Source organism: Odocoileus virginianus, unplaced genomic scaffold (genome assembly GCF_023699985.2).
Source record: "Odocoileus virginianus isolate 20LAN1187 ecotype Illinois unplaced genomic scaffold, Ovbor_1.2 Unplaced_Scaffold_3, whole genome shotgun sequence".
Classification (NCBI taxonomy): Eukaryota; Metazoa; Chordata; class Mammalia; order Artiodactyla; family Cervidae; genus Odocoileus; species Odocoileus virginianus.
In genome coordinates, this window is record NW_027224265.1 from 4,338,425 (window position 1) to 4,365,023 (window position 26,599).

At 41.0% G+C, this 26,599-nt stretch overlaps 1 protein-coding gene across 2 annotated transcripts in view; it reads right to left on the reverse strand.

Moving 5' to 3' along the window:
* The window catches only part of SIMC1 (SUMO interacting motifs containing 1), a 69,882-nt gene that overhangs the window by 4,152 nt on the left and 39,131 nt on the right, over positions 1 to 26,599 (reverse strand). Inside the window, exons 1-6 of one of the 2 annotated variants that reach the window (XM_020908360.2) lie at positions 24,060 to 24,335; positions 23,388 to 23,542; positions 16,780 to 16,932; positions 14,606 to 14,734; positions 5,095 to 5,251; positions 4,871 to 4,955 (exon numbers count right to left, since the gene is read on the reverse strand). In XM_020908360.2, the coding sequence (XP_020764019.2) occupies positions 4,871 to 4,955; positions 5,095 to 5,251; positions 14,606 to 14,734; positions 16,780 to 16,932; positions 23,388 to 23,542; positions 24,060 to 24,092 (712 nt within the window). In that variant the 5' untranslated portion in view covers positions 24,093 to 24,335. Of the gene's footprint in view, positions 1 to 4,870; positions 4,956 to 5,094; positions 5,252 to 14,605; positions 14,735 to 16,779; positions 16,933 to 23,387; positions 23,543 to 24,059; positions 24,336 to 26,599 lie in introns of those variants that run through there. The other variant, XM_070462318.1, reaches the window with a different exon arrangement.

Genomic DNA, 26,599 nt, shown 5'->3' on the forward strand with positions numbered 1-26,599 from the left:
CCTTCACTCTGGAACCAAGGTGAATGAGCTCGCTAACTGGAGGGCCCTTCGCGCCCGCTCCTGTTTAGGAGTCTAAGTCTTGTTTCCTGCTGCTCTCCCCTTGCTCACTGAATCCTAGTCCTACTAGTCTGTTCTATGTTCCTTGGACTCATTAAGTAGCTTCTGGCCTCAAGGTCCCTGGATATGCTGTTTCTTCTTTCTGGGAAACTTTGCCCTCCCTATTTGCCTGGCTAATACCAGTACTTCACATTTTAGTCTGAGTATTCCTCCTTTAGGGAGGCCTTCCTGAGTTCTTCCATAAACAACGTAAGTCCTACTTTTTCCCATCACAGCATTTATTTTCATTGAAATTATGTTACTAGTGTGATGGTTTGTTTACAGCCAATCACTTCACCAGACAGTTAAGCTCTAGGAGGGCAGGGGCCACGCTGGTCTTAGACACTGAAGTTTTCCCAATGAGCCAGGCACAGAGGCGGCGCTGGGTAAATATTTGTCGTCTGAAGGAATGTACAAATGAACTGATGGTGCCTGAGTCTGCTCTTCTCCCCTCTGTGGGTGAGGCCCCTTGCAGGAAGGCTTGTGTGAGACTCTCCTTGGAATGGACAGGTGTCTGACTTCCGCATCACCCTCAGTGGCCCAGAGTGAAATTCAGGAAAAGCATTTTGTTCATTTAAATTCCATATGTTTAAATTCCTAGATTCATAGCTTTAAAGTATATTCTAATTACTCACATGCATCAGGAGAACTCACAGCATATGGCAACTCGTAATTCTGCTGAGGCTCGGACTTGAGTTTCACGGCTGTGAAACTGGGGTGTGGGGGCTCGCTTCCCTCAGCTCAGGTGACAGCCCAGCATCCACCTCTCTGGGGCTGCTGTGCCCTCTACGGGAACATTTAAAAAATGTGGGGGGTTCAAGATACATTGCTCCCCAAGGTCAAGGGTCAGTATGAGAGTAATTTAACCATGTATATAGAGAGTTTAGGAAGTGGGCATCAGAAATTCCTTAGGACCTCATCTAATCTCATCCGGGATTCCACAGAATATTAATCTCCTCCAGTGTGTTTCCACGTACACAGACTTCGGCAACAGACCTCAGTCTGAATCCTGGCTCTGCATGTGCCTTCCTCTCAGCTTTTGTTTGCCCATACGTGAAAGGGGGTTGGCACTCATCTCACAAGCTTACTGGGTTAGATAAGCCAGTGTATGTGAATTTATCTATGCCCCTTCCTCTCTTCCTCCTTAGAAGTTCTACACAAAGGGCAAATGTGGACTCCCCAGTCTCTTTCTTTCCTCCCCCGCCCCTGGAGCTGGACAACTCTCTGTGCGTGCTCAGTCGCTCAGTCACGTCTGGCTCTTAGCGACCCCACGGACTGCAGCCCGCCAGGCTCCTCTGTCCACGGGATTCCCCAGGCAAGAATACTGCAGTGGGTTGCCATGCCCTCCTCCAGGGGATCTTCTCCACCCAGGGATCGAACCTGTGCTTCCTGAATTGCAGGGGGATTCTTTATCTGCTGCGCCACCTGGGAAGCCCATTGGACAACTCTGGCTGACCTGAAAACGCACTCAATGACATCCTCCGCCCACTTGAACAGGGCAGAGATGACTAAGGAGCCGTTGCAGTAAAATGCCTCCTGATAAAGACACTGACTATTTCAGGGAACCATTCAGTTCTGTTCTTTGCAGGACACTATTTTCAAATTGCTGGTTCTAAATATTTCTTCTCCTTCTTAACTCTTTTCCAAAGAAGCTGAAAAGGATGGTAAGGATAAAATAGGATTGAACACCCCATTTATTCTTGGTTAGTATACACTGGTCTGAGAGCTTCCTCTCCCTTATTCAAGGCAGAAGAGAATATTCTGTAATAAAAGTAGATCCCATGTCCACCTTAAATTACTATTGCCCAGGACCCAGGTATATTCCCTGGGAAACAAAACAGAAATGAACAACAAGTATTAAAGGTGAACTTTAAACAAAACCAAGCTGCTTTAATATTAAACTTTCTGCTAGATCTCCAAAAGAAACAATTACATAAACCTCAGTGAGGCTGAGGACACATGGAATTTGCCTTGGGGCTTTGTTCTTAGAAGGACACGTACCTTTCTTTGAGCATGTTAAAAACAGCACAAACCACAGAGCCACATGTCATGGCCCTGACGGAGCTCTGTTATGTTTTAGTTACAAGCGTCTGAAACAGAGAGGACCCTTGCAGCATCCTCCTGGCCAGGCAACAGGCAGCCTGAGAGCCAGCTAACGTGACTGAGCACCTTCTGCTTTATTTCATGCCTATTAGCAATTAGTCTTGGCAAGTTATGTATTATCATCCCCATTCTATAGAAGGAAGAAACTGAGGTCTAGAGATATAAAATGAGCTGCCCAATGCAGAGTAGGTGACTAGGTGATGGAACTGGGATTCAAACCCAGACCTTCTACATTAAGTTCGGTGCTTTTAGTTTTTTTTAATCTTTCTGTAATACCTTCCTCAATTCCAGGCACAAGAGGCTGTACGGACCATCTTATCTTCCCAAGAGCATTACTGAGCTAAAATCAACCTCAATATGATCATGGCAGGTAGCAGGTAGATCATGTATGTGTGTATATAGGTGTGTATATATATATACACACACATATATATGCATATATATACATATACATATATATATATTAAGGACACAATAAAGGACAGAAATAGCAAGGACCTAACAGAAGCAGAAGAGATTAAAAAGAGGTGGCAAGAATACACAGAAGAACTGTACAAAAAAGGTCTTAATGACCCAGATAACCATGATGGTGTGGTCACTCACTTAGAGCCAGGTATCCTGGAGTGTGAAGTCAAGTGGGCCTTAGGAAGCATTACTATGAACAAAGCTAGTAGAGGTGATGGAATTCCAGCTGAGCTATCTTAAATCCTGAAAGCTGATGCTACACTCAATATGCCAGCAAATTTGGAAAACTCAGCAGTGGCCACAGGACTGGAAAAGATCAGTTTTCATTCCAATCCCAAAGAAAGGCAATGCCAAAGAATGTTCAAACTACCATACAATTGTGCTCATTTCACATGCTAGCAAGGTAATGCTCAAAATCCTTCAGGCTAGGCTTCAACAGTATGTGAACTGAGAACTTCCAGATATACAAGCTGGATTTGGAAAAGGCAGAGGAACCAGAGATCAAATTGCCAACATCTGTTGGATCATAGAAAAGCAAGGGAATTCCAGAAAAACATCTACTTCTGATTCATTGACTATGCTAAAGCCTTTGACTGTGTGGATCACAGCAAACTGTGGAAAATTCTGAAAGAGATGGGAATACCAGATCACCTTACCTGCCTCCTGAGAAATCTGTATGCAGGTCAGGAAGCAACAGTTAGAACTGGACATGGAACAACAGACTGGTTCCAAATAGGAAAAGGAGTAGGTCAAGGCTGTGTATTGTCACCCTGCTTATTTAACTTATATGCAGAGTACATACATGTTGGATGAAACACAAGCTGGAATCAAGACTTCCAGCAGAAATATCAACAACCTCAGATATGTAGATGGTATCAATATAATGGCAGAAAGTGAAGAGGAACTAAAGAGCTTCTTGATGAGGGTGAAAGAGGAGAATGAAAAAGCTGGCTTAAAACTCAATGTTCAAAAAACTAAGATCATGGCTTCCAGTCCCATCACTTCATGGCAAATAGATGGGGAAAAAGCAGAAACAGTGGCAGATTTTATTTTCATGAGCTCCAAAATCACTGTGGTTGGTGACTGTAGCCAGGAAGTCAAAGGAAGCATGCTCCTTGTAATAAAAGCTATGACAAACCTAGACAGCATAGTAAAAAGCAGAGACATCACTTTGCCAAAAAAGGTCTGTATAGTCAAAGCTACGGTTTTTCCAGTAGTCATGTATGGATATAAAAGTTGGACCATAAAGAAGCTTCTTTTTCAGGATCCCATCCAGGATCATGTTTTGCATATAATATTCATGTGTTTTAGTTTGACTTTAATCTGGAATAGTTCTTCAGTCTTCGTTTTTTGTTTTATCTTCCTTTGTTTTTAAGATATTGGGACTTTTGAAAGTACAGGCCAGTTAGTTTGTAAAAGGCCCTTCAATCTGGGTTTGTCTGATGTTTCCTTCTGATTAGATTCAGGTCATAAATTTTTGGCAAGAACATTACCTAAGTGATGAGGTGTGCTCAGGGTATCACAAGAGGACTGTCAGTTTTCTCCCCTGTAAACTCACTATCTTTCCTTATGTAATTTATAACCACGTTAGTCTTCCTAGGGGCCTCATCAACCCTTGGCTGATCAAATCACTCTTATTTGAAGCACCTATTCTACCACCATCCTTGTCTATATTCGCCCCCGAGGGTTAGTTGACTAATCAGTCTAACTCTCCCAGATCCTCAGGGGATTACTGGCTTTGCCTGTGACTGGGGCAGAGCCACTTTCACAGTCTTACATCGTTTGCAAGATGTACATTTTTACCTTGCCACTGATTTTCTGTGTATTTGTATCATACTGACAGATGTTTACAACATCCAAGTCAGTGAGCAGTAGACCCAACAAAGATTCTGCAGTGATGGGCCAGGGAAAGCTGCCAGGGCTGTCAGGACATTACTGAATCTTGCTCATGTTAGGATGACTTTCATTTACCCACGCAACCCTAAGGACTGTGAGGAGCACTGTAGCATCTGCCGTAACAAAAACACTAAGTTAATTCCTCTGTTTCAGAGCAGCGATTCCAGCTATGTCCTTTCTCATTTCTTGCAGTTACACCAAGGAATAATGATTTACTGAACTTAATAGAGTCCCTTATGTGACTTTAATTCATAATAATGTCCACTGCCAGACTCCCACACCACCTGGTTTGTGCCCGAATGCTCCTTACCTCTTAAAACATGCTGGTAACTGGACAACAGAAACTGCAGGTGCTCGACCAGCTCATCCCATTTCTGCCACTGGGTTTTATCCGACTGCAGAGATAGTAAAAGCAGTTGGTAATAAATTCTTTCCTCAGTAAGAGGTGTATACAGTTTTTAAGTAACTTTTATAAAAAGCTCCAGGATTAAGGAAAAGGTGTTCTAGGCCTGGACTGAAGTAGGGAAAACATACCTGACACTTGAGCAGTGATGTGGAATTGTTCAGGAAATAGAGGGCCTGGGCCAGAGACAAGGGGAGGCGGGTGGGCGTCTCACAGCTGTGGAGAAATATGATTTCCAGCACTTTGCAGCGTAGAAGGTGGCTTTCCATGGTAGTAAAGAACATCTCTCTGCATGGAGAAGAGAGAGAGTGCACCATCGCAACTATTGTTTCAAGGAACATATACCACAGTTCTCCCTGAATGCTCTAAACTTTGCCTAAACCAGAGAAGGCTAAGAAGGAACACAGTGAAGACCTGCAAAATCACAAAGCCTGTGGACAGGGCACAAACGGATTCATTCATGAATTGACACCTGCCAGACGGGGGGCGGGGGGGTGGGAACTCCTTGACGTCTGAAAGCAAAAGACTAGTTTAGGACACTTAAAGAAGAGTTACAGCGTACTCTAACCAAGAGAATTAATCATGAGATTAAATGTTTCTGAATGGCCATAAAGTGCCATAATTGGCACAAATGAAGAATATTATTAAGAGAAATAAAAGAGGGTATTGCTCTCGAAAAGCTGATGGTTGAACAGGGGAAGAAGTGTGCAACAGGAACCTGAAGCGCAGGGCGGGTGTACACACGGTGCGGCGGTGCTCCCGTGACGTGCACGGGAGGGCACACGTGGTCAGGGGCTGGAAGCAGCCTGATGGGGGCGGTGGCGCATGTGACAGCGGCCAAGGGGAGTAAAGAAGGCCCACGGTAAGCAGCACTGCAATGCCAGGAAACACACGGTGACAACCAAGGAGAAAAGACACACATCTGGGGCGCCGCGGCCTTCTTCCATTTCTGAGGAGTCCCCGAGGGATGTGGCCAGCGAGGGTGGGCGGGAGCACGCTCAGAGGCCTGAGAAGAGAGCTGTAAAACAAGGGCTGAGCTTCGGGAAGGTGAGTCCCACTCACTGTTCTAAATGCAGTGTCGGCTCCCCCGCAGAACGCGATGGATCTCAGAGGCACAGGGTGCATCTCTGGACTGCCTAAAGGCTGTTGCCTGAAGGTTTGGTTGGTGGTTCTTGCCAGGTCTGCACATCAGAGCAGTTTCTGAGGAGATGGCAGCAACAGAACCTGCCCCAGACATCAGGGTTCTTTCTTCTACAGCCGCCCCTTTGCAGTGGGGCAACATTTGGAAAAATAGGGGGCTCTTTGTGCCACTGCTGCTTATAACAATGATAAATAACAAAGTACCTCTTTGTTTTTATATTCTCCTTCCTTTTCCTTTTGCTGTTCCACCAGACACGTGTTATTAGTGTAAAAGCGAAATTAAAAAAGCAAAATAAATACTTTTAAAACCTTTGCTTCTTACCATTCTAAAGCTTAAAAAAAGTCTAAAATATTTATGAAAACCCATTCAATCTCTTTAATGTATTTTTTAGTACCATTCTATACCTTCTCTGTCAAATTTTCTTTAATACAAAGGACAAATTATTACATTCATAAGATATTCTCCAATTTCTTTTAAAGTCTAATTTCTACTCTGCATTTAGTGTATGACTTTCACAGACAGTTGTCCTGTTCAATAACTTTTAATTTCAAACTGTATTTTCTCTTCCAGTTTTGACTCCAGAGCCTACATTTGTCCTGGGTTTTATAATCCAAGATGGCAAACCCAGAAATATACAAAGGACAAGAAAGTAATTTTAATGTGTTGGAAATAGTAGGAAATGGAAGTACAATTATCTATAGCAATTCAAATTCAAATTTTAAAAACAAGATAGACAGGAAGGCTAAACTTCCAGGTCCAGCCTTAACAAGTATATCTGGTGTTAGATTTACTCTTTTATCAACAATTATAAACCTGAACAAAATATATAAAATAACTATTTTCAGGCGTTGGATAAACTACTACAAATGACTATTGTTCTTGAGAGAAAGGGAAACAAAGGTGGTGAACTCCATGTTTACACCAGATTTCCTTCTGGGGGCACTTTCTAAGGCCAAGGAAAGTATGGGTCCTAAACAGAAAGCAGTGGATCTGCTGGGCAGAGCAGAGACTGGAGGTCAGGGGAGCTGAGGTGGCGGGAATATCTGTAATGGTCCCCCTTGGCACATGGACAGGGAGATAGCCAAAGCCTGGGGTAGAACAGCTAGTGAGGGCTGTGAGATGAATGGGGATTCAGGAAAGTGCCCAGTGTTAAGAGAGATGAGGTTTCAATGAACTAGAGGAGAAATCTCATTGAACATGTTGGGCATTCGGGTGCAACCCCAGAAGACTAAGCTATAGAACATTAGTCTCTTAAGAAAGGCTGCTTTAGAATACCCTTACAAGTCCTAGAAACAAGCTTCAAAAGAAGAAAGCTAATCTGCTAAGAAATCACTGTCTGTCAGAATGAAAGTCAATATTCTTTAAAGGAAGTCAGCAAATTTCAGACTCAACAACGGACCATTCATAATGTTAGGCATACAATAAAAAGTTACTAGACGAGGGAAAAAACAGGAAAATGAATCCATAATTAGGGTCTGTTTCTGCCCATAGAAACAGACTGATGACACAAATGTTGGAATTAATAGACAAGGACTTTAGAACAGCTGTTAAAAATATGCTCAAGATTAACCAAACCACCAACTAACCAAGATATATGAGTGACTAGATGGGGACTCTTAGCAAAGAGAAATGGATACTCTACGGATGAACCAAATGGAAGCTCTTGTTCTGAAAGATATAATATCTGAAATTAAAAAAAAAAAAATCCATCGGATAGGCTTCACAACAAATTAGGCAGCACAAAAAAGAAAAGAAAAGATCAAGGAACATGAAGACTATCCAAAGTGAAACAGAGAGAGAAAAAAAGACAAGTCAAACAAAACAAAACAAACAAACAATAGTAGAAAACACCAGAGTCGTAATATTCTGTGGAACAGTGAGACACAGCCTAGCATATATGTACTCGAAATCCCAGAAGATGGTGAGAATTCAGGCCAAAAAAGTTTTTTTAAATGCCCAAGATATTTCAAAATTTGATCAGATTCAAGAATCTCAAACCCCAAGCAGGGTAAACATAATGGAGACTACAACTAGTCACCATAACCAACTAGACGGAAAAACAAGCAGGGGCCAGAGGGAAAGGGGGCACACGACATAGAAGGGAACAACAGTGACAAGTTCTAATGACTTCTCATGAGCAAGCCAGAAGAAAGCGGAGCATCTTTAAAATAAGTAAAAATACCTAGCAATCTAGAATTTATATCAAGTTAAAACACTATTCATATATGAAGGTGAGATAATAAACAAAATAAACAAAAGCTCAAAGAATGCATTACAAGTAGACTTGCAGTATAAAAAATATTAAAAGAAGTTAAGTTCTTTACATGGAAGAGAAATAATACCAAATGGAACTTGGATAGTCAAGAAAGAACACCAAACATGGTAACTGTGTGGATCTGATGTGTGTTTTTTCCAACGACACTAAGCGATTAACCCAGTTTTGACACTATTTACCATAGCGTCAGATTCTGCAGGTTAAGGGCTCAGTCCTAAAGGCTGCCCTCGCATTCCCTCTTTAGATACCAACCCAAAGTCCAGGTTGTCAAGCTGTGTGCTTCTGAACCACACAGCTACAGATGGAAGGTTCCCAGGACCCCCACTGAGCTTTGATTAATCTGCTACAGCGGCTTACAGAACTCAGATAAACCCTTTGCTTACTAGATTACCAGTTTATTACAAAAGGTGTAACTCAAGAACAGCCAAATGAAAGAGATGTATGTGTAAGGTGCGGGGAAAGGGTGAGGCACTTCCGTGCTCTCTGGGTACACCACTCTACAGGCAATCTCCACCTATTTACCAACCCGGAAGCTCTCTGGACCTAGTCCTTTGGGGTTTTCAAGGAAGCTGCATTAGACAGGCATGGCTGATTAAGTCAGTGACCATTGGTAACTGAACTCAACCTCCAGCCCCTGTCCCTTCCAGGGAGGAGGGGGTGGATCAGGAGGAGGGCGGGCAGTGGAGAGCTGGAACGGAAAGTTCCGCTCTCTAGTCACATGGTTCCCCTGGCAACTGGCCCCCATCCTTCAGGTCCCCAAGTGGTTTTCTCAGAGATACCTCATCAATGGAACAAAAGATAACTTTATTACTCTCATCACTTAAAAAACTCCAAAAGAGCTCTGTGCCAGGACAGGATGAAGGTCTCTCTCAAACACACACACACACACACACACACACACACACACACACACACAAGTGTGGATGGTAAAGAATCTGCCTGCAATGTGGGAGACCCAGGTTTGATCCCTGGGTCAGGAAGATCCCCTGGAGAAGGGAATGGCAACCCACTCCAGTATTCTTGCTGGGAGAATCCCATGGACAGAGGAGCCTGGTGGGCTATAGTCCATGGGGTCGCAAAGAGTCAGACACGACTGAGCAACTAACAACCAACATATAATGCAAAAATTGCACTCTTTGGCATTTATTCCAGAGAAATGAAGATTTATGTTTATTCAAAAATTTGTACATGAATATTTATAAAAGCTTTATTCATAATAGCCCCAAATTGGAAGCAACACAGATATCCTTCAATGCGTAAAATGGTTTAAAAAAAAATACCAAAGGTATACCCATACAATGGAATACTATTCAGCAATAAAAAGATACCACAACCTGAATGAATCCCAAGAGATCTATGCTAAGTGAAAAAGCCAATCCCAAAAGGTTACCTACTGTATGATTCCACTTATATAATATCTTGAAATGATCTAATTATGAAAATGGAAAATAGATAAGTAGTTGCCAGGGGTGGGGTGGGAGGGGAGTGGGTAGGGTTATAAAAGGTCAAAAACAAGAACATTTTCTAAAGTAACCAAGTACAATGACCAAAAAAAAAAAAAATCAGAAAACCAATCTTAATGGAACAGTATTATATTAACCGTAGACTTTAATCAGATTCTTTTCATTGTCCTAATGTTGCTATTAATAGCAAAAGAAAATCGCAGGTTACGCACCGCATTCAGTTGCCTGTTTTTTTCAGTGTCCTTTGGTCTGGAACAGTTCCGCATTCTTGCTTTGTCTTTTATGACACTGACATTTTGGAAAAGTGCAGTTCAGTTTTTTTCGTAGAACATTTCTCATTGGGAATTTCTCTGATATTTATCCATGATTTGATGGAGGTTATGCATTTTTCGGCAAGAGGACTACAAAAATGTTTCGTGCATCCTATCAAGGAGCATATGATGTCAGTTTGCCCCACTGCTGGTGTTAATTTTGATTACTTGACTCCATAGTAATTTTTCACTTCATAATTGATATCTTGTGAGAATATACTTTCAGACTATGCAAATATTTTGGTACTCCACAAAATTTCATCATTTTAGTATCTGGTCATACCTGAATTAATTCTTATTATGATGGATGCCAATTGGTATTTTCCCCCCGAATTCATCATTTCTTCTTATATTTATTAGTTGGCTTTCTACTATAAGGAAGAGAGTCCCTTCTCTTCCTTCCTATCAGTATTAGAATCATGGGTTATTATTCTACACAACAGTTTATAGTCTTTTACTGTCAATATTTATTTTGACACTCAAATTATCTCAGATTTAGTCAGTGGAAGCTCTTTAAGCTTCTTTTGTCATGTTTTGAACGTTCTTTGAACATTTCCTCACTTTTTGGATCAAGATGTTCTAGGCTCGTTTTACATGCTATCTCAGCTGTGGAATCAGGCATTCCTTAACAAACTCTGGTTCCTTTCAGTGTAAACTAGTATTTAGGAACAAAGGTCTGCGCACTGCTCCTAGGGTGTAGTTGTTCCTATGCTCTCTTAGTGGGTAGAGGTAGGAAAGAAATGTACGAATCCACACATACACACACATAATACATGTATGAATGCTCACACATCTATATTTATTCCTGTATCTACCTATTTATTAGAAACCACAAGCTCATATTGATGCCTCCAAATCCAATCCAGCACCACAGCGTTCCTTCTATCCTCTCCCCTTTTCATATGTGCAACTCTCTTCTCTGACAGTGAGAAACTTGGCTCTCACTATCCACAATACATTTAAGTGTTTAATCCTAGAATACATATAAGATAGTGTTTAAATTGTTAATACTTCCTGTGAAAAAGAAATATACTAACTAGAGTTTAATATTTATTTACACTTCATTTGTTTGTCTTTAGCCTGAGGGTATTTAGTCCAAATACTGCATTTTAACTTACTTGGATGCGCTGGGGAAGATGAATAGTTATCGTAAAAAGATAGTACAAGGGATCTTTGTGGTGATGGAACAGTTCCGCATATGTTGATTGTCTTGGTGATTATATGAAGCTACACATGCGATAAAACTGCTTAGAACTGCACATGATGAGTGCAATCTGGATGAACTGGGTGAAATCTGAGCATGTGCTATAGATCATGCCAATGTCGCTTTCTTCTTTGTCATATGTTACAGTCATGCAAGAGGCAGTCACTAGGGGAGAAAGCGAGGGTACAGAGCGCCGCTCCTACCAGTTTTTGCAACTTCCTGTGAACTTTTATTTAAAAATAAAAAGTAAAGAAAAAGTTGCTTGGGTTTTTCCTCCCCCCAACTCTCTCCCCTCAGCCCCATTTAATTGAATAATAATTCATTTAAAACACAGGTTAATTTCTGTCTGTTTGTATTGTTTGTTAGGCTACCCTCCAACTTCCTCACTGATTTTTTTTTTGAGTATATAAAACATTAACATGGTTCTGAAAGTCTAAAAGTTATAACTATACAAAGAAGTATACTCAGGGAGTACTATATTACCAATACCACTATTAAGGTCATTATCACTCCAGCCTAGAACCCTAGCTCCTTTCCAGCCCATCTATCCCTATATGTAAGCAATTTGATTGGGTCTGCATTTATCTTAACTTTCTTTTTTTACAATTATAATCATGTATATTAAAAAATTCCTCATTCTTATATGTATATTTATTGTGCATACTCTATGTATTTTGCTTTGTTTACTTAACAATATATTTTGGGAAACAGTTCATTAAAATTTTGCTCCTATTTTTAATATTTACTTTTTTATAGCTACATCTTCATTGTGTAGATGTACCACAGACTTTCAACCACTGTCCTATGTATGGGAATTTGGGTTGTTTCTAGTATTTTGAAATTATAAACATGCTGTTGTGAATATCCTTTCTTGCATATATATTTTCATATTGTTAAATGTGTATCTTTAGGATAAACTTCTACACATGATTTTTCTGGGTCAAGAGGTAATGTACATTTAGCTTTGTTAGATACTGTAAAATCCCACCACACACACCCCTGCCTCCCACCAACCATAACGCTTGTACCATTTTGCATTACCACCAGGAAGGTATGGGCACCTACCTGCTTTCTCAAACCTTCACTAACAGAGTGTTTTATAGTACTTTAAAATTTTTATTATTTGTATAGGTTGGAAATAGTATCTCAGTGTAGTTTTAATTTACATTTATTTTTTATATACATTTCTTTATAAGTGAAGTTGGACATTATACAAAAATAAAATTACTATCCCTAGTAAACATAGATGAAAAAGCCCTTAACAAAATATTAGCAAGTTGAATCTGTCAATAGAAAAGAATAATATATCACAATCAAGTAGGGTTTTTTATTCCAGGAATGCAAGGTTGGTTATAATATGAAGAAATCAATCAATGTAATTCATCATATCAGTGGAATGAGGGAAGAAAAACTATGATTATTTCAATAGATGAACAAAATACATTTTATATATTCAAATACCTATTCTTCATAAAACACGGAATATCTTAGACAAAGAAGGAGGCCTTCTCAATCTGACAATGGGCACCTATGAAACATCCACAGCTAATATTATACTTAAAAAGACTGAATATTTTTCCTCTAAGATCAGGAACAAGGCAAGGATATCTGTTCTTGTCACTTCTCAAACATTCTATTGGAGGTATCAGCCCTTGCAATAGGGTAAGATGAAGAAGGAAAAGGTATACAGATTGGAAAGGAAGAGATTAAATTTTTTATTTGCAGACAATATATTGTGTAGGTAGAAAATTCTAAGGAAATCAGAGAAAAATTCCTACTAAAATAACTGAATTCAGCAAGGCTTCAGGATTTCTACCACTATCAGTGAGCCACTGGAAAATAATAGGTTACATAAGTTTTACTTTTGTCAAAACTTCGGAATGATACCTATGTAAATTAGTTTATATCATTTAACAGAATGTAAACTATACATAAACTTTAAAAGATTAAAAGGTAAAGCCATATAAACTATCTTCTAGTGTAATTTGGGGTGGTTGCAAATTTTCCCTTCCTGAAAAGTTTTAAATTAGGACCAGGTTTCATTTAAGCTATTTTTGTCTATGTTTAGTTTAAATTTATTTACAGTTACCTACTCCTTAGATTTCCCATCTCTCACTAAAATCTGGGCATAAATAAATAAACAGTATGGAAGCTGGATCCAAATGAAATACTAACAAAGTGATAGAGCAAGCATGATATTTATGAATGCTTCCTTCTGGCTGACCACTGTAAGTACTGCCTTCTTTGAACTGACCTTGGAAGTAGGAAGTCCTAGGTTTAAATCTGGATTCTAAATCTGATTAGCTATGTAAACTTTGGCTAGTTATTTAACTATTTAGAGTATTTTTCTCATTTGTTAAATGGGAACACCATTATAAAGCTTTACAAAAACATGGGATAATTAATGTAACAATGATTGGTGCATTGTACGGATCCAATAAATGTTCGTCTTAATCTTAGCAGGATAGTTTAACTAAATCTTTACTACAATTCTATTTGGAATGACATTTTCTTCTAACAGAGGAACCAGAAACGTACAAGAGTAGTCTTGGCCACCACCTGGGAGCTTAGGGGTGGGGTGGGAGGCAGAGAGGAGCTGACAGAGACTCCCTCAAGGGTCGCCACCCTACGGCGGCTCTCCCCTGGTGAGTCCTGTTCCAGCAACTGTTCACGAAATTACAGTCACGATAGCTTATTTTCCCTCCTTTGGGTTCTAAAATTACTGGTTCAAAGGAGGAATCATTGGTCCTAGCCAACTCTTATTTCTTTGTCTCTTCCTAATGGAATGCTTCACTAATTAATGTTTAGAGAAAGTGAATTCCTTATTCCTAATAACTGGGCTCATTTTACAGGTACAACTGTATTCATTCTTGGATCAACTCTTCTTCCCCTCAGACGGACAGGCCTATTTCACCCAACAAGACTTTAGTAAACATTTATACCAGGCTCTATGGCTGAGGGTCAGAGAAGATGGTAGTGCTTAACAGCTGAAAACTCGAGGGATAAATAAAGTTATTAGACAAATGGATAAAGTGGGAAATTTAGGCTGCATTTAAGGTAACCTGCCTCTTCCTAAGAAATTATGCTTTAGTTGCAAATAATAATTGGTTGAGAAACTATTTCTTTCAAAAGCTTAAAGAGACAGGAACTATTTCTCTACCTTTTTTCTCCCTAATTTAACTACTGTTTGGAATTTTCTTTTGAAATCATGTTCCCAGATCAAAAAATAAAACAAAACTAAGACTCACCTCTGACTCCTCTCAGGAATGTCCAGCACAAACCCAAACATCATTTCGGCAATTTTATTGGAGCTGCATGTGGGGGTCCTGTCCACCTCAACAGCGATAGACAGCATCCTCTGGAGCTGGCATACAATCCTGAGTCCAGAACACAGAACACAAATGAGCGGGAGGGTTCCTGCTGGCTGGGATGAGGTACCCGCCGGTGTACTAAAGGCTCTTGTAAAGCACACACTAGGTCAGGGAGAACTACTCAAGCATCAGCATGCTTTTATTAGCAATTTCACCTACCTGAATCCCTCTTGCCAGATCATACTATCAACCTCTCAGAACCTGGGGTTGCACTGCAAAAGCAAGCTGCTTTTAAATTCAAAAATAGAAACATATAATCTTTTTAAAAATATAGTTGCTTATCTATTTATTTTTTAAAAAATTTTGGCCATGCCAGGAGGCAAGTGGGATCTTAGTTTCCTGACCAGGGATCAAACCTCTAGAACCTTCCTCAATCTGCCCCTGCATTGGGAAGCATAGCATCCCAACAACTGGACTGCCAAGGAAGTCCCTAGGAACACATAATCTTAAGGATCTAGAGAACTTTAAGGATATCTAACCTAAAGCCTCTATATTCTACAGATGAAGAAACAGCTCCAGAATGACTAACAATTATCTGAATTTCTTTGATAGGAGAAAATGCAAATTTACTACATAGTTTTCTCCTGTTACTGGTTCCTTTACAACAATCTTTCCCTAAGTTCAGTGTCAGAATTTCAACTGGTGAAACATGACCCTCTCTCCCATCAGACCTAACTGTGGGAGAGACCCAGGTTGAAAGAAGGAATCTGAGCAACCCCTCAAGAGGTGAGCCTCGCCTGAAGCTAGCCTTTTCTTTTCAATGTCTCATTTATTTTTTTTCCCAATTATTTTTATTAGCTGGAGGCTAATTACTTTCTAATGTGCACTGTTATTTGTGAGGCAAAGAAGGGCTCTGTTTGCAGCAAATCTGCAGCCAGGACACAAGAGGCAGACCAGAGTCAGAGCAGACTCTGGCTCTGCAGTGACAAGCTGTTCAGTTTCTGACAAGTTACTAAACTGCTCTGAGGCAAAACTCTCGCATCTCAAAAAGGGGCAATAACACCACTATTTCAGAAAGTTCTGCTGAGTAAGAGATCTGGCATATAGGTACTAGTTAATGGTAAACAGCAGTGCCTACTGTTGTTAAGATCATGATAAATTGATTTTTGAGGGCTCTAATTTTATTTTTCTAATATCTACTTATAATTACTATTATTATATTAGCTTTCTCTAAGGGAACAGTGTCCGCCTCTCTCTTGGTCTATATACTGGGGTTCTGACATAATATTTTCCTACTTTAGGTCCTTCCCCACTCTGCCAAAGCAAATGGTTCATTGTTCCAAAACTGTCTCCCTTTAGATATACGATTGTCTCCTAGATTAGTTAAAATCCATAGTACTTATATAAGAATCCGGTCAGTGCAACTAAATTATAGCTCTGTGAATTTAGGCACAAATGCTATATTTGAAATATCAAGCTTAACTGGCTTTTTAAACATAATTGACATAGAATAGCAGGTTACTTGTACAAGGGCAGCTCCAGCCCACAAAATCCTGGCATTTCCCCCAAAATGCCAAGACCACTTTCAGTCCCATAAGAGAAATGCCAGGGATTTCTTTCCGGTACAGTCTGAGGGAATGGGACCTGATCTGGTCTGAACCATTGCTGCTCCAGCCTGCAGGCTTCAGCTGCCTCTCTCCCAGGACCGGAGCAGAGAGACCCAGGCCCGCGAGGACCAGCGGCTGTTAGCACACCCACTACCCATGACTCCTCATCTGTCAGCGGGCAGATGAAGTGGTGAGTGGCTGTGATCCTGTATCGTCTCGTGGAATCTAGGAAGGGGAGCACATGGTTGTTCAGCTTTTGTTCCACTTCAGCTGGTGAATTCACGTAGTGAAGTCCTATTCATCTAGGGGGAGAGCATCTGCTTTTTGTTTCACCTCTGGAATTAGGAACTTAGCCTTTAGTCAAACTAAGGTGGTTTTTAGTAAGAATCAGCCTATTTCCCAAGAGCTGTTAATTTTGGGGAAACTGCTCGTAGAGAGTGGTGCTAGTCTCCAACACAGTAAACCCCAGAGCTCCAGGGAAGAGAACGTCCGCCTGCTCCTTACAGCTGATTGGCATTCTTTGTCAGGTTAGGTTGGGAAGAAGGGTGGCTACTGCTGGTCTTCAAGATTCCTTTTCCTGGAGAGGTCTGATTCTCATTTGGGGGCTGGATTAATCTGTCTTCAGTTACTGCTCTGATCAGCCACTTGATGACATCCCTGCAATGGAGAAAAAGATAAAAAAGAAAGTTTAAACTTCTGTCTTACTGTTATCGTGCTCAGAACTGCAGCTTTAACATGGATTCCTAGACACCTAGATTTCCCTAAAGGCAACAGAAAGGGGCACTGAGGCTATTTTGAATATTTTACAAGCCTAATGGAAACCCTACATTTAATTGCAGGAAGTTACAAAAGATGAGTAAAATGTCAACATTTTTCTTTAAGTTAGCATTATTGAAAGGTATATCCAAGGTTAGAGAGTACTATCTGTGGCTTCCCGAGCAGGAACATTCCTTGACAAGGCAGAAAGCTGGACTAGACGACCTCGTTGGCTTCCTATTATTAGCCTAATAACCAAAGTTTACGGTATGTTCAGTGCAGTCATACCTTGTACAGGGTGTAGGCGCTCAGCATTAGTAAGATAAAAGCTTCTGATACAGTCCACATCTACTTTTGTTGCCTTCTAAAATTTAACTAATAGTAAATAATTTTTTAAAAATCCACAAAGAAGGGAAGAAAAGGCAGATAATAACAGTAAAAATCTGGAAGTTGAAAGGAAAATTAGTATTTCACAAAACAGAATATTATATGGTAGTGGAAATGAATAAGCTACAGTGGATAGGTAACAATATGGACAAATTTTAGTACACTATAACATTAAGTGAAATAAAAGTACCAATTGATTATATATAGCATGATACTCTTATATATACAGCTAAAAGGAAATAGAATAAAAATATATACTTCACAGGAACACATACAGATGCAATAAACTACATAAAGAAGGGAAATGATGAATATTTGGGATGCCAATTACTTTGGATGCAAAAAGGTGCAAAAGTGGGTGACAGGATGGATAGATGGTTGCTGCTGCTGCTAAGTCAATTCAGTCGTGTCCAACCCTGTGTGACCCCATAGATGGCAGCCCACCAGGCTCCCCCATCCCTGGGATAGATGGTTAGATGTAGGTAATTGTCAAGGTCCTATCCTTTGATTTAAGGGGTGGGGTAGGAGATGCTGATTACAAAATTCAGAGTAACCAATTAGCCAAGTAAATAAGGCAAATGTCATATTTAGATGATGTTTAAACTAACTCTATACCTTTGGCAAAGGGATACATTTGAACTGACGTGGCAGAATTGAGGAAGCTGAATACTAAGCCACCAGTAGAGAAGAGTAATCCTATTTAATCCTATTTAAAAGGCAGTACAAGGTTTCCATGAAGTTAGGATAAAAGAGGGTAAATTAAAAAAATAAATAGAACAGTTTATAATCTGTTTAAGAAACTTTTAGAGTCCTAGATCTTCTTTTCCAACCCTGGAGACTACAGGTTAACTCTGTGGAGAGATAAATAGGGTCTCTGGACTAGGATATCAGGCACAGATGGGAAACAAAAGGCATCAAAGCAAAAACAGGGGCGTTGAGTGAAACTGTGCATGCTCAGTGCAGAGATCCTTGCCATCTTCCCACACCTACTTTCAAAAACCTGGCATCCTGGTCTCTATCCTTCACGGAGGAGATCTGAAGTCTTTTCTGGAAAACCTATCCAGCCCAAGAGGAAAGATCTAAAGTCACTGACAAGGTATTTTCTAAGAAATGAGAAGCCGGTTCCACCTGCAGGAAAACTCAGAAATGACAAGTCCCCACCTGTACTCAGAGCTTCCATCAGCTTTTGAGATGCCCTTAAACATGAATAGAGCACCAGATTTATCCAGACATCTATGGACATATTCCAGCATAAGAGATAAAGGAAAAAACCCCAAACCAACCCTCCTCTCTCCTCAAAAAAGCAACTTGGATAAAACAGACATTATACAGAAAAATAACAAAAACTATCATTAGTAACATCAAAGACATGAAAAGACACAGATCCATGAAAGAAAAAGACAAGAACAGATTCCTATTTATTAATTTTAAAAAGGAACATTTAAAGAAAAAGTAAAAGAGCTTTTGGAAATGAAAAATATGGTAACAGCAATGAAAACTCTATTTTCAGGAAGATAAAGACCATTACAGTATACTAACACATATATATGGAATTTAGAAAGATGGTAACAATAACCCTATATGCAAAACAGAAAAAGAGACACAGAGGTATAGAACAGACTTTTGGACTCTGTGGGAGAAGGCGAGGGTGGGATGTTTCAAGAGAACAGCATCGAAACATGTATATTATCTAGGGTGAACAGATCACCAGCCCAGGTTGGATGCATGAGACAAGTGCTCGGGCCTGGTGCACTGGGAAGACCCAGAGGGATCGGGCAGAGAGGGAGGTGGGAGGGGGGACCAGGATGGGGAATACATGTAACTCCATGGCTAATTCATTTCAATGTATGACAAAAACCACTGCAATGTTGTAAAGTAATTAGCCTCCAACTAATAAAAATAAATGAAAAAAAAAAAAAGAAAAAGAAAACTCTATTTTCCAGAAATGAAGGATATGAAATGGCCCACTGAATGCCCAGCATAACAGATGAATATAGACCTAAAACAAGTATATTGGGCAAAAAGAAGAGTCTGCAAACATCCAGAGGAAAAAATCAAGGCTCATACAAAGAATCAGTAATCAGAGTAGCCTATGGCTTCTTAACAGCAAGAAGCTAGAAGACAATGGAAAATTCAGAAAATTTCCTTTAATATTCTGTAGAAAAGTTGTTTGTAACCTAAATACCTATACTCACATGAATCATTGTGTGGAAGATAAAGATATTTTCAGACATATAAAAGCTCAAAAATTTTACTTCCCACATACCTTTCTAAGAAGCTACTGGAGACTGATCCATCAAAACAAGGGAGTAAACCAAAAAAGAAAAGATATGAAACATATCCAACACTGGGAACAGGTGAAGAGAATTTCACATTTATGACAGAGACTTGGCAAAGAGGACAGCCAATCCAGGTTAAAGGAGGTCAAAGTACTCCACAACAGACCTTCAAGAAGAAGAACCTCGTAAGTGTGAACAAACATCTTGACAGGGTATTTAAATCAAATGGCAGATAATTTGGGGCTGACTTCTGATATGCAAAAGAATAGGAGGAAACTAAAAATGAGGCAATTATTAACTCTACAGAAAAGAAAAAGTTATGAGAAGGAAAAGTAATCATAGTTTAATACTGGGCTCAACTCTGACTAGCACACAGTTATAGTGATCAGAACATCACATACTGATCTAAACAGAATTCTGATATAGCTATATTATGGTATGGGGGCTGGGAAGTGTGTGTGTGTGTGTGTGTGAGAGGAGGGAGAGAGGAAAAAGAGCTAACTCCTCATCTTTCAGGTGGGGAGCCAATAGATTATAGCTAACAGTGGACTGCGAGGAGATCCAACCAGTCCATCCTAAAGGAGATCAGTCCTGAGTGTTCACTGGAAGGACTGATGTTGAAGCTGAAACCAGTACTTTGGCCACCTGATGCAAAGAACTGACTCATTTGAAAAGACCCTGATGCTGGGAAAGACTGAAGGTGGGAAGAGAAGGGGATGACAGAGGATGAGATGGTTGGATGGCATCACTGACTCAATGGACATGAGTTTGAGTAAACTCTGGGAGTTGGTGATGGACAGGGAGACCTGGCATGCTGCAGTCCATGGGGTCGCAAAGAGTGGGACACGACTGAGTGACTGAACTGAACTGAACAGTGAAACATCAATAATTTGCAACACAAGCAAGTATTCAGCCATGAAGAAGTTAAATCCAAGGAATCTCTTAAATGAAAGAGTTGAAAGCAGTTACCCCTGTGGGAAAAGAAAATGTGGGTGAGGTCATCTGGGGACAACAATATTTCTTAAATTGTGTAGAACCAGATTACTCTTTGTAAGCACAGTTAAAAAGAAAAGAAAATCCCTTAAGGGAGACTGACTTACCACCACTCTCTTTTAAAAGCTTATCTTTGAGGTATAACTTATATAAAATAAATTACACACTGGTTTTTGTTTAACAAGTTTTTTTTTAATTTTAAGACAGAAAATGGAAATTTTATTTGTGCGAAGCTGAGGATTACAACCCAGGAATAACTTCTTCTCTGACAACTAAAGGTCATAGCACAGTTATATCCTTTGATGTTTTGATAAATATATGCACATATCCATGGACCACAACCTCAATCTAACAGCCATCTCTTATTGAATCAAAGGGCTTCCCTGGTGGCTCAGATGGTAGAGTGTCTGCCTGCAATGCAGGAGACCCAGGTTTGATCCCTGGGTCGAGAAGATTCCCTGGAGAAGGAAATGGCAACCCACTCCAGTACTCTTGCCTGGAAATCCCATGGACAGAGGAGCCTGGCAGGCTACAGTCCACAGGGTCACAAAGAGTCGGACACGACTGAGCGACTTCAATTTAGTTTTAGTTTTTTATTGAATCAAATACAGCTTGTTTTCCCTCCAGCTGGAATTGACTTTTTTCACTATGCACAAAATAGTGTATTTTATTTGCATTTAGAGGTCATAAATTCCCATGTTTAAACTCAAGAGCATAGTGTTGGATATACTGAGAGGCTTACACCCTGAAAGGTGGAAATGAGTGTCAGCAACTTGTTAACGGATTGAATTGGGTTCATGTCTCCCATCTCCCAATTCAATGCCTAAGCTCACAAAGCAGAATGGTCAGGAGAGCTGCTGTCACTATTTAAATTATTGTTTTTCAATTTTACACCCAATTACGCTATCCTGTGCTCTCTGTAGTTTCTCTACTTACTGATTTTCTACCCCCTATAATTAACATGTAAACTTTACATAAAATGCCACATCCACAGAAATGGATAGAAGCATGCAAACTAAGGGAGAAAAAGCCATTGTCGTTATTGCTCAGTCACCCAGTCGTGTCTGACTCTTTGAGACCCCATGGGCTGCAGCACACCAGGCCTCCCTGTCCCTCATCATCTCCCAAAGTTTGCCCAAGTTCATGTCCATTGCATCGGTGATGCCATCCAGCCATCTCATCCTCTGATGCCCTCTTTTCCTTCTGCCCTCAATTTTCCCAGCTGATTGATACTCAAAAACATAATGAAATGTCCTTCCTTTTTAATTAAAGGAATTATAATAGTAAATATCCCATAATGGCCTGTGAAAACTATTCTTAACAAATATGCAAGAACATATGAGAATGTATATATGACTGAAAAAATCTCAGTGATGTTTTGAAAAAAGGAATGCTGAAGAGAACCGTTTCTAAAAGAAGCAAAAGAAGGGGGTAGTTCCAGGATGAAAATTCTAGTCTGAGATCCCTACCCTAGAAGCCACATTTCCCCCCACTTTTATAAGGATATGGTAGTTTCCCACTCTGAAGCATCCAGAAGCTTTAGACCTGATTTTACAGAAAAAAAAACCAACACATGTTTGCTACCTTATTGTATCTTGTTCTATGTAACCTATTATCATAAAAGATTTCTCAGAAAGTAGTAGTGACAAATGAAGTTTATCCTGAGTTACTCAGGGGGGTGGAAATAAATTTAGGCTCATAGCAGTTGTGAAATTTTACACAAGTTCATGTTTTCCCGGTATCTCATGAGGCTGTCTGAACAATACTGAAATAGATTAAAGGAGGTCTGATGGTCTCAGGAGGAAAAACCACACAAGTTATGGCATCTGACATACAGTTGGTACACAGAGTTTTTTCCCTAGGACTGTCTATATTTGCCTGCGATGCAGGAGACCTGGGTTTGATCCCTGGGTCAGGAAGATCCCCTGGAGAAGGGAATGGCTACCCACTCCAGTATTCTACCTGGAGAATTCCATGGACAGAGGAGCCTGGTGGGCTACAGTCCATGGGGTTGCAAAGAGTCAGACAGGATTGAGTGGCTCACACTTTCACTTTCATAGTAATGATATCCATCCCTGTTACATTATCTAGTCACTGGACAGTCTCAGCCGCCCGCTGCGCTCTCGGGACTGGAGGACCTATCACCCCAGGCTGCAGACGCTGCTTAACTGACACTGTGTCTCAGCCGCCCGATGTACTCTCGGGACTGGAGGACCTATCACCCCAGGCTGCAGACGCTGCTTACCTGACATTGTGTCTCAGCCGCCCGCTGCGCTCTCGGGACTGGAGGACCTATCACCCCAGGCTGCAGACGCTGCTTACCTGACATTGTGTCTCAGCCGCCCGATGTACTCTCGGGACTGGAGGACCTATCACCCCAGGCTGCAGACGCTGCTTACCTGACATTGTGTCTCAGCCGCCCGCTGCGCTCTCGGGACTGGAGGACCTATCACCCCAGGCTGCAGACGCTGCTTACCTGACATTGTGTCTCAGCCGCCCGCTGACTGGAGGACCTATCACCCCAGGCTGCAGACAATGCTTACCTGACATTGTGTCTCAGCCGCCCGCTGCGCTCTCGGGACTGGAGGACCTATCACCCCAGGCTGCAGACAATGCTTACCTGACATTGTGTCTCAGCCGCCCGCTGTGCTCTCGGGACTGGAGGACCTATCACCCCAGGCTGCAGACGCTGCTTACCTGACATTGTGGGGCTGCTTGTCGCAGGACAGCACGGTGCTTGCAATGGCTTGCTGCAGGTGCTGTCGCTGCCTCCTCAGGATCTGCTGGAAATCATCTTCCAGGGTCTGTACGACATAACGCAGAAAGAAGACTCGCCCGGGCAGGTTTTGTCCCTTGGGGAGAAAAAGCGAGAAGTAAGAATTTCCTCTGTCTCCTGGATGACACACCACTGGGCTCTCATAAATACTAAGTCAAGGGAACATACATGGGTCAACAAGTGTGTCTGTGTCTAAAAGCGAGGCTTGTGGGAGAGAGCAAGCAGCCTAGGCTATTACAAAAGAGGGCAAGCGAGGCAATCCTAGAGCTTAAAAAGTCAGTCTTTTTCTCTCACTGAAACTCAGTGATGAACCCCGGGCTCAGGATAGGCCCCAAGCTGTGTATATCTGGAGAGACAGACAGAAAAATGACTGCTAAGCTGCTAGATCAAACCACCATGATCTTTATCCCACTGCTAAACATGAGCTGATGCACAGTCTATTGTTTAAGCAACGCTGAGATGGGTTTTTTGTTACAGGTGAAAGGATCCTAATTGCTGAAGCCCAGCTAATGCAGGTAAAGAGCATGGGCTTTGGTGATGCAGAGACCTCATGTATCTCTTTGAAATTCAGCCCCATTCCTTACTTAACTTACTGCTCTGCGTCTTGGTGTCCTCATGATCCACATGGTGACGACCCTAGCCTTACCAAAGCCAGGCAGGCATGCACAGTCTGTTGGTTCCCTTTTACTGATGAAGAGAGACCTAACTCTGGCCTTGTTCTATTTGTTTTCTAAAGGTCTTACAGCTTTTTGGTCCCTCATTGCCTGCACCACTATCTTTTGTCTTTAGTTGATTTTTTAGGTAATGAAATGCTTATATTCTTTTCTAACTGCCTTTTCTGTACATTCTATAGCTAGTGTCCTTGTGGTTACCATGGGGATTACATTTAACATTCTAAAATTATAATACTTTGAATTTATACTAGGTTCACTTCAATAACACACAAAAGCTTAGGTCTTTATGGCTGTGTTCCCACCCGTTTTAGTTAAAGTCACAGAACTACATTGTGTGACCAAAAATAAACTAATAATTCTTTAAAACAATTTTTGGTTTATTTATTTAGTTTTGGCTGCCCTGGGTCTTCACTGCTGTGCTCAGGCTTTCTCCAGTTGCTGCAAGTGGGGGCTACTCTCTAGTTTCGACGCATGGGCTTCTTCTTGTGGTGACGACTTCTTCTGTTGCAAAGCATGGGCTCCAGGGAGCATGGGCTTCAGTAGCTATGGCTTGCAGGCTCTAGAGCGTGGGCTCAGCAGTTGTGACACAGGGGCTCAGCTGCCCCATGGCATGTGGAGTCTACCCAGCCCAGGGATGGAACCCGCATCGCCTTCATTGGCGGGCAGATTCTTAACCACTGGACCATCAGGGAGGTCCAATAATTCTTTTTGGTTCTTTTCAATCTTTCAAATTATGTAGAAAACACTATGTGGAGTTACAAAGTTAAATAACACTAGCTTTTAGATTAATAATTTAAATATGTATTAGTCAATTAATACATTATAGAAAACCAATGTGGAGTTACAAATCACTGTCACAATAGTTTTTATAATTGCCCATGTATTTATCTCTACTAACATCTATTTATTCATATGTCTTCAAGTTACTGTTTAGTGTTTCATTTTAGCCTGCAGGACTTCTTTCAGTGTTTCCTGCTGGGCAGGACTAGTGGGAATGAATTCCCGCAGCGTTTGTTTTTCTGGGAGTATCTTTACCTCTCCCTCATTTTTGAGGGACAGTTTTGTTGGATACAGGAATGTATCACCCCACTATCTACTAGCCTCATTTCCTATGAGAAATCTTACTGAGGATCTTGTATTGATGTGTCACTTCTCTCCAGATGCTCACTCATTTCTTGAAGGCAAGTTTTGCCAGATATGCTATTCTTGGTTGACAGCTTTTTTCTTTTAGAACTTTGAATCCATCATCCCATTACCTTCTGACCTACATGGCTTCACTGAGAATTTGCTGAGAGACTTATACAAACTCACTCGTATGTGATAATTCATTTTTTCCTTGCTGCTTTTAAGTCTGACTTTTGACAGTTTGATTACAACGTTTCTTGGTGTGAATCTCGTTGGTGTTAACCTTCTTGAATTTGTAAGTCTACTTCTTTCCTCAGATTTGGGAAGTTCTTTGGTCGTTAAGCTCTCTGCCCCCTTCTCTTTTCCTTCTCTGGAACTCCTGTAATGCGTATGTGGCCCGTTTAATGACGCCCCACAGTCCCTCAGGTGCTCCTCAATTTTCTTCACTCTTTTCTTTTTGCTTCTCTGTCTCAATGATTTCAAAGACCTTTCTTCATGTTCACTGGTATTTTTTCCTCCTGCCTGATCAAAACTGTTGTTGAACTCCTCTAGTGAATTTTTCAATTCAGTTATTATACTTTTCAGGTCCAGAATATGTTTGATTATTATCTAAAGTTTAAAAATTTAATATTCTCATTTTGTCCATGCATCATTTTGTTTGTGTTCTGTTTTGTGTTCTGCTCTCCTTGAGCAGCGGAGATTTGCATTTCTTTAGGGTCACTTTCTGGAACTTTATTTCATTCTTTTGATTGGGCCACACTTCCCTGTTTCTTTGTGTGACCTGCAATGCTCTTTTGAGATTTAAACATTTGAAAAAGAAACCAACTTTCCCAGTCCTTATGCACTGAGTTCATGCAGGGCAGGGCCCTTAACAATCAGTCTGGCTAAAGGTCCTTAGCGCTCTCAGAACTTTTCTGGAGATGTGTTTTCTCTGAGCTGTGTGTGTGCTTTTATCTGTCTTAACTACCCAAGCAGCTTGCCCTTGTTTCTTCTCAAGAGCCCACAGTCTCTTGCTCCCCCAGTACCTGTTTATGGAAATGCATACTCTCTGAAGCTCTAAAATGCTGCAGTGCTCACCTTTCTTTTCAGCCAGAAAACTAAGCCAGGGTTTTCAATAGTGTTCTGAGTCAGGTGAGACAAAAACTATCCCCATGACAAGCCAGAACACAGGACTTGATGTTCTCTCCTTGGTTTGCATCCCAAGGGTACGGGAGACTTCCTCTCAGTAGCACCATGCTAGGCTGGGCAGGGAGGCGCATGGACACACAGCAATACCAAAAACTTTCCTGCTCCTTTCAGTGGAGCCCCTTCTTGGCTGTGCTCTGGCCTGCGCA